Below are 8,953 nucleotides of genomic sequence, written 5' to 3' on the forward strand. Positions count from 1 at the left end.
ATGTATTTCTGACGGCAGCCATTTTGTGGATGGCAAATGTGTTAATTCTAATGGTGGCCATTTTGTGGATGGCAAATGTAATTTTAACAGCGGCCATTTTGTGGATGGCAAAAGTGTTAATTCTTATGGTGGCCATTTTGTGGATGGCAAATGTAATTCTGACAGCAGCCATTTTGTGAATGGCAAAAGTGTTAATTCTAATGGTGGCCATTTTGTGGATGGCAAATGTAATTCTGACGGCAGCCATTTTGTGGATGACAAAAGTGTTAATTCTAATGGTGGCCATTTTGTGGATGGCAAATGTAATTCTGACGGCAGCCATTTTGTGGATGGCAAAAGTGTTAATTCTAATGGTGGCCATTTTGTGGATAACAAATGTAATTCTGACGGTAGCCATTTTCTGGATGGCAAATGTGCTGCTCCTGGTGGTGAACATCTTAGACTAAGGCTACACACCACATCACCAAATCCTTGTTACCCAGTAATGACCACTAACGGCCAATACTATTTTCTTTTGGGAAGTGAACAAGCTTAACCCATGTATCCTGTCTCAGTGGTTTCCAATGGGGCACCGAACCTTTCCCCTATCTAGCAATCCTCCCGCCTGGATCGTCCTCGGCACCGACCCTTTCTACTGTCACTTCCACTGCCAATTTAGCCGCACACCCACACAAGATGCTCCAAGCAATGGCCTCTCCTCCCAACACTTCCACTACAATAGCACTCTCACACAGTCTACCTAACCCTATACCCGGTACCTCACAGGCTCTCTTGTAGCCAAGTGCACATCTGTATGGGATGGTGGCAACTGTATCAAGGGGGGGCTCAATCTGGGAGGGGGATGTCAATAGCACAGGAAGCACAAAGGGGAGGGAATGTTGGCAACCTGTTTTCGAAAAGAACTTCCTGAGGGACCCTTGTTAGTGGTGGGAAAGGGTGACATAACGACAATGGAAACAGACGCTATTGTTAAAGCTGCTAATTCTCGGTTAGAGCATAATGGAGGTGTAGCTAGAGCTATAGTGTAAGCAGGAGGGGCGACTATTCAAGCTGACAGTCAAATCATTGTTGAGTCACGTGGTCAGATAGCTGTTGGGGACATAGTGGTGACCAAATCTGGCAATCTTCCGTGTACAATGATCATACACGCTGTAACCCCTACTTTTGACCCTATTCATCCAGACGTTAATGCTCAACAACTTCATGCAGCAATAACTCGCATTTTAGAGTATGCGAATATTAGTGAGCAAATTGAGACCTTGACAATTCCGGTGCCATCTCTACTCCCACCTCAGGTGTCACCACCAACAGTGCCAATGCACATGTCTGAGGAGCCCACCCTCTACGTCAAGTTTACACCCCAGCAAGCTACTACTCTGTTGTACCAAGCTCCAGATCCAGAAAAACAGCCGATGCCTTTCTACAGAAGCATGCTTCAAATCCAAAGTACTTACCCAGCTACGTGGCAAGATCTAATTTCCCTGGCAAATCTTAAAGCAGTCGATGCATATTGGCCTGTTATGGATATCATGTTCAATGATGACTCACTTGCCAGTGACAAGACATGGGACTTTGGTGTTGAGTTCTGCCAAGAACCCAAGACATGGGCCTCGGATGAGCTGGCTGACCTATCACTTATTGTCGCCAAAGGATTCCAGATGCCTCAAAGCTGATGCAGCCATTGTACGAAGACCTCAAGACATCAGCGTTTCCACTATGTACCAAATCCGTGGAAGCTTTCTACGCTCTTAAACAGGCCATACAGTCTGCACCAGCTTTTGGAATCCCAAATTCTGATATCATCTGAGGACATCCAGTTCTCTTAATGGCTCCACACGACATAATTGCTATTCCTGCAACCCTAAACATCTGTTGGTGCAGCGTCATATGAGACTACAATATTCGCTGTTGGTTCCGGATAATGTCACTCTTGTCCGCTGCAGCATCCTCAAACTGTCCATGCTGCTTCCTCTTTCAATGGGGGATGTGGATGATGATGCTGATGCTCTCGGAGAAGATGCCTCTACACACTCAAAGGAGGCTCATGACTGTCTTGAACAAATGCAGGAAGAAGTAGCCTCCAAGAAAAACGTGTCTGAAGACCCATTCCCACATGCTGACCTGACGTTCCTCACTGATAGTTCCAGATTTGCAGATGAAATGGGAAGGTTCCATAAGGGATATGCCGTGGTTACACATGACCAGGTCATCTCAGCTGGATCACTACCACCGCACATGTCTGCACAAGAAGTGGAACTTAAAGCTTTGACGTTGGCTTGTCAGGAAGCAACGGAGAAGGTGGTCGACCTCTACACGGATTCAAGATATGCTTTTGGAGTGGCTCATTACTTCGGCAGTATCTGGGCAGCCAGAGGATACCTAACATCCAGTTGAACGCCTGTAAAACATGCTGCTACCATACAAGAACTTGTGGCCGCTCTTGATCTACTTTCGGAGGTTGCAGTGATTAAGATCAAAGCTCATGGAAGATTGGATTCTCCAGAAGCAAGGAGGAACTTCTTTGCTGACAAAACAGTAAAAACCTATGCTGCAGATCCATTTGGGAAAGAGAAAGCAGCGGTGTACGTGTCACAAAACACTGAAGGGACTAAAGGCTCTCTTATGAGGATTATCCATCTACATCAAGACAAGACATCGGATGATGAAAAGAAGCCATGGCAAGAAGGAGGAGCTAAAAAAGGATGAAGATGGAGTCTGGAGGGTGCACAAAAAGTTCTGTCTACCCCGTAATCTGTACTCCTCGGAGACAGAATGGGCACACGGTATCGCCCAGAGGCAGGAATCAGATGATTGATCTGATTTGGCACTTGGGATCTCTACTGTCACCCCAAAAATACTGTAATTCCTGCCTTGTGTGTGCAACATGCAATCCAGCACCACCCCAGAAAGTTACTCATAAACATTGGCTAAACCACTCTATCCCTTTCGGAGGATTCAGATTGATCACATTCAAATGCCAAAAGTAGGGAAGTACGAGTATGTACTGGTAGTGACTGACATGTTCTCAGGATGGCCCGAAGCCTATCCAGTAACCAACATGACTGCCAGAGTGACTGTTAAGAGACTGATGCCTGAAGTAGTATGCAGATATGGGGTCCCAGAGGTAATTGAGAGTGACCAAGTACCCGCATTCATTGCAGCACTGACTAAGGAACTATGGACATTGGTGGGAGCTGATTTGGGTTTACATACTCCATATCACCCACAGAGCAGTGGGAAAGTAGAAACACTGAATGGCACCTTGAAAAATAAAATACTGAAAGCCAGTTAGGAGGTCAGACTAGGACAGACATTTTGCGCATTGCCTTATACTCAGTTAGAAACACTCCAAGGGGTCCCACCAAACACACCACACGAGATTCTTTTTGGGGGGAGCCTCCAAGGTTGGGTCAATATTTTCCACAACAACTAGCTTTAGGAAGTGATACTCTTGTAAATTATGTAATTGTCCTTACTAAAAGAACTGTCAGTAACACATGTACAAGTTTTATCATCCATTCCAGATCCAGATTCCAGTGAAGGTACCCATGCTTTCCAACCTGGTGACTACATGCTGGTAAAGAAGTTCATCAGAAAGACATACCTGGAGTCGAGATTTGAGGGTTCCTACCAAGTGCTCCTGACTACTCCTACTTCAGTCAGGATTGCTGAGCGTCTCCTGGATTCATATTATTATTATTATTTATTGTTATAGCACCATTTAATCCATCTCTCACATTATAAACTTGTTAGACAGTTAGGGACAGAGTAGGATCTGACCTGCTTGTCAAAGTCCAGCTACAAAGGGAGGTTTTCCACAAGGGAAAACTTGTCTCAAACTGGTGAAAACTCCAATTCCCCCCTCCCGGGCGAGACGGTCAGATCTAGGATGTGTTACATCAGGGTGAGTGACGTGTATTTTATGTAACCATGGAGATGGGAGATTGGAGAGTAATAGATCCAGCAGGTAGAAAAGTCCCGAGGACGCTGGTAGCGCGCTCCGAGATACCTCCTGATATATCCATGATTGGTCACACATTCTCTGGTGTCTATAGCATCCGTATTGTCATGAAACCTCTGATGTCATAGTGACACTTAACACTGGTGGGTTAGGGAACCACGGTGGGATAAAGATAAAAAAAGGGTTAATAAAGTATTTAGGGGGGACTGTTGAGGAGAGCCATAAGATCAAATACTTAATTAACCCCAAGACATAAGAAGTTGAGAGAAGCAACCCATAGCGTGTATTGTTTGATCTTACATAAGTTTTTTTAGATGAAAGTAAGACACTAAAGATGGCTGCCATTTCCTGTATCAGAGAGCCATGTGGCTGCCTGGCTAGTATCCAAGATGACGCCCACCCTGATGACCTCATGGATCCACCCACAGTGACGCCCACCTTGATGACCTCATGGACCAACCCACCCTGATGACCTCATGGATCCACCCATGGACTTGCTCATTGCCCAACCCACTAACCAATGGAATGCATCCGATCACTCCCATTCTAGAGCTAACCGAGCCCCCTTACAGGGGATATATAAATCTGCGTCTTGCCTGAATAAAGTCTCTTTTTCCCTTGCAGCTGGGCCATAGATTGATCATGGAGAGTTTACATATGACTGTGTGTTGTTATATGTTTATTTCTTTGGTGCGCACCTGATCAATATCCATTAGGCCAGGAGTAGGCAACTTAAGTGAAGTGAACATTTTATTAATTTGTTCAACCTAACAACATCACCCCAACGGACCCCTTAAAGCAGCGTCGGTCACCCTGACCGAATACCACAGGTGGCGTCATGAGCATAAACTTTATCCCTTTAAAGACCTTTCTCTTTTACGCGGACGTCCCAGGGCCACGGACCGGGTCAGCCACCGTGACATCCCCCAGTGAACATCGGACCCGGTACTGAGGACTCCACGGCCCTTGGGGGGTGATCCAATTACGTCCTGACACCAGTGCCAGCATCAGGATGTACTTTATGGGTAGAGTAAGCGCACATTTTTTAAGGCCCCTGAGGAATGGTATAAATATTCAAATGGCTTTGGGCAGAAAAAAGGTTCCTCACCCCTGGATTAAGGTGTAAACTGGAATACTGCACTACATTTTCATAAGATAGTTCTGCTATGTCAGCCTCTGGAACAAGGGAGAGAACTGCTCGCCTACATCCTTGCTGTGGCTGCTTCACTACTACTCTAACTAGCAACTGGGCAGCAGCATTTTGGTTAACCCTTAAGGCTATGTTCACACATTGCAGATTTTCCAGCTTTTTTTTCTGCACTAAATCCGCAGCTCTTGGCAGAAAACGCAGGTGCGTTTTTGGTGCGTTTTTGGTGCGTTTTTGGTGCGTTTTTCAGTGCGGTTTTCAGTGCGTTTTTTTATGCAGATTGTCTGCGTTTTTTACCTAAATAAAGCTCTGGAAACTTGACAAACTTCAGTTACAAAAAAAAAAAAAATGATGTCATTTCCTTGTCCAACCCCTTCTTCTTTCATCCTCCATTTTGTGCAAACATGAGTGGAAGTAACCAAAACATGCCGCAGATACAGGTCCGCAGGCCGCACCGGATACTTATGTTGGCGTTGCTGCTGCAAATCTTGAATATTCATAGACAGCAGGTAAGCTGAAGTGGCTTTTTTTTTTTTTTAACGCTAAACATATTCTACAGTGCTTTACCGACATCTTTTTTTATTGATTTTTCTTATTTTTCACAGTGTTGTGTTGTAAAAAAAATGTATTTTTTTTTATTTTAGAGGCAGCAGCAGGAGAGAAGACGGTTATGGAAAAGACTGTGGGTGCACCCGCTTGTTGCAGAACGTACACAAAAAGGCCACTTTTATGTGCTTTATAATGATTTGCTGAAGTAAGTAGAAATTCATGAAAATACAAAGTAATGTTTTTCCACAAATGTTATGATATGTTATGTAACAATTTTTTTTTCCTTTTTGCATTTTCAGATACACGGAAAAGTTTGTTTCATTTTGCCGTCTGCCAATCCTGGCGTTCGACCGACTTCTGGCAATAGTTTCTCCCCATCTCACACTGCAAGACACTTTTATGAGGAAGGCTATCTCTGCTGAGGAAAGGCTGCTCATCACCTTGCGGTAAGTAAATAATTTTTGGGTTGAATGTTATTAGGGCTCTTTCACATGTCAGTGTGTCTGGTATGTGTGATGAAAGTTTTCACATGTCCTGGAGACACTGATAAACTGGTACCGTCACATTTAGCGACGCTGCAGCGATCTAGACAACGATGCCGATCACTGCAGCGTTGCTGTTTGGTCGCTGGAGAGCTGTCACACATAAGGATTTTGTTAACGATATCGTTGATATGTCACAAAAAGCAACGATATCGTTAATGATATCGTTATGTGTGACGGTACCCTAGACACAGTCATCTATGCACACGTCAGTGCCTTTACGTCTGCTGTATGACTGCGGGCAAAACATGCTGGCATGACCTTTTTTCTCATTTGCATGTTCAACAAAGTGTCCTGCACACGTGCACATGGAGAACACACATTGATGTCCTCTGTGTGATACGCATCGCACAGGTGAAGTGCTACAGGAAGCGCTGTTCTCTGGCGGCAGGTGATGAAGATGTTGTCATCATTCTTCCTTGCTCTGCAAGATTTCTGCGCCATCAGGGAAGAATGGGATTTGTCTTCATCACCTGTCGCCACTAACTGCGGTTACTGTATTGCTTTTATCCCTGCTAGCCATCCTTGTGGGAAGGATTCAGCACATGGGCCACACACACAATGGACATGGATATCTCTGTTACTGCGTGTTACGGTACCGGAAATATCATGTTTATAACACGCCAGGAAACTGTAAACATTTTTGTGTGCTACCAGATGTGCCCACTGTATTTCATGCCTTATCTACAGAATTCTATAATTAGGGCCCTGGGTCAATGGAGATACATCATACCCGTGTGTGTGTTTTGTAATGTTATCCCATCTTGCTGTGTCCAGTTCATGCACCTCCCTTCTTGCGATACCACTCTTCTGCGCAGACGTACTTTCTGGTCCTGATGAGGATAGAGCAAAGTGCGCAGATGTGCATGCGCTGGGCCTCTCTCCTGTTCTTGCCTTTGCTCACTGCAGTACTTACTTCTGCCATCAACAGGCCGGATTAGTGCGTTGAAGCAAGCAGGAGGGCGTTGTCGTTGGCTAAACATTGGAGTGGCTGGACACGGACCTGCAAGTCCCTTCTGATGTGACTGGTGGTTTATTTATTGATACCCTGTGTGTTGTGCCGTGTTACTAAGGGCAGCATTATAGAATACTTTAGATAAAACATGAAAGGGGCTGGACACATACTGTATTATAGCGCCCATAACTGCTGACATATTTTATTGTATTTTTGTGTGACATTTCTAATATTCATTTTTGTTTCTTTGCAGATTTTTGGCCACAGGAGAGAGCTATACATCCCTGCACCTCCAATTTAGGGTTGGTAAATCCACCATCTCTAACATTGTGAGGTGCACATGTACCGTCATCTGGCAGAAGTTGCAGCCTATAGTGATGCCTTCCCCAACCGAGGAGACTTGGCTGCAGGTTGCAGCAGGCTTTCAGTCTGTGGCCAATTTCCCAAACTGCATAGGTGCAGTCGATGGTAAACATGTAAGGGTTCAGCAGCCCCCACGATCAGGATCACGCTTCTTTAATTATAAGAAGTATTTTTCAGTGGTCCTGATGGCGGTGGCTGATGCACATTACAAATTTGTTGCCATTGACGTTGGTGCCTATGGTAGTACTGGGGATTCTCGGGTGTTGCGAACGTCACAGATTGGGATGCAAATTCTTCAAGATGGCGGAACGCTCCCAGCCCCAAGACATTTGCCGGGTTCCACACATCCAGTACCCTTTGTGATGGTATCGGATGAGGTGTTTCCCTTAACGACTACCCTGCTGCGCCCATACCCACGAAGGGGACTGAATGCCCGGCGAAGGATTTTTAATTATCGGCTGAGTCGTGCACGCAGATATGTGGAATGCACCTTTGGGATCATGACTAGTCAGTGGAGGATCTTTCACACACCCATCCAGTTGGACACAGACACCGTTGACACTGTGATTAAGGCTTGCTGTGTACTCCACAACTATGCTCGTGAGTACAACACTGACGTAGATGTGGAGTACCAGCAGCCAATATTTAATCCAGTGGTCAACGTGGGTCTGGGAAGGCCGTCCAACTTGGGTGTGCGTGTGAGAGAATCCTTCACTGACTACTTCATGAGTCCAGAAGGTGCCGTGCACTGGCAATACTCCTGTGCTGGTGTTGGGCAGCCTGAGCAGCAGAGAAGGATGGAAGAACATTGACTGACCAAGATGGGAAGATCTATACCAAAAGATAGAAGATGTCAATATCCCTATTAATCAAATTCAACAACAATATTCAATTTTGTTTACTGTATTTTTGGGGGGAAGAAAATAATTTGTAATTTTTATTTATGGTTAATAAAAAAATGTCTTACTTAAATGTGTTTTTTTTTTGGATTGAATAAGTATTGTATATATAAAATTCTTAACTAATGATTCTTCTCCATCCCATTGTCCAGTGCGCATACAGCCATCACACTATGTCCATCCCATAGTCCAGCGCCCATATAGCCATGACACCATCCAACATAGAGGCCCTGTCCGCTAAGTACGTAAAGTATATAAAAATCAGAGATGACATTTGATCAACAGTAATTTATTTAACAAGCAACTAAATTTTTACAAACAGTTGTACAATTGGTAATTGGCCTGCAGAATACAGGTGAGGGTCAGATGAGTATTAGATTTTTAAACTTTTTTCATTAATTTCTAGCCTTATTGAATCTAGCAAAATGGCAGCCAGCTGGCCTCAAATTTGTAGGATTTGTGCGAATCCAATAGGAAAAACATGGATTCTGGCAAATCTAAATTTTTCAGAAAGTTGAGGTGTACGAAATTTGCTCC

The 8,953-nt window shown here is 44.5% G+C and overlaps 1 protein-coding gene across 1 annotated transcript; it reads left to right on the forward strand.

Moving 5' to 3' along the window:
* Positions 1 to 989: 989 nt before the first annotated feature.
* LOC138642950 (uncharacterized) lies at positions 990 to 8,423 on the forward strand. Its single transcript, XM_069731584.1, has 4 exons — positions 990 to 5,617; positions 5,753 to 5,862; positions 5,957 to 6,103; positions 7,408 to 8,423. The coding sequence occupies exons 1-4, from the start codon at positions 5,513 to 5,515 to the stop codon at positions 8,327 to 8,329; spliced, it is 1,284 nt and encodes a 427-aa protein (XP_069587685.1). The 5' UTR covers positions 990 to 5,512; the 3' UTR covers positions 8,330 to 8,423.
* Positions 8,424 to 8,953: the final 530 nt, after the last annotated feature.

Source organism: Ranitomeya imitator, chromosome 6 (genome assembly GCF_032444005.1).
Source record: "Ranitomeya imitator isolate aRanImi1 chromosome 6, aRanImi1.pri, whole genome shotgun sequence".
Taxonomy (NCBI): domain Eukaryota; kingdom Metazoa; phylum Chordata; class Amphibia; order Anura; family Dendrobatidae; genus Ranitomeya; species Ranitomeya imitator.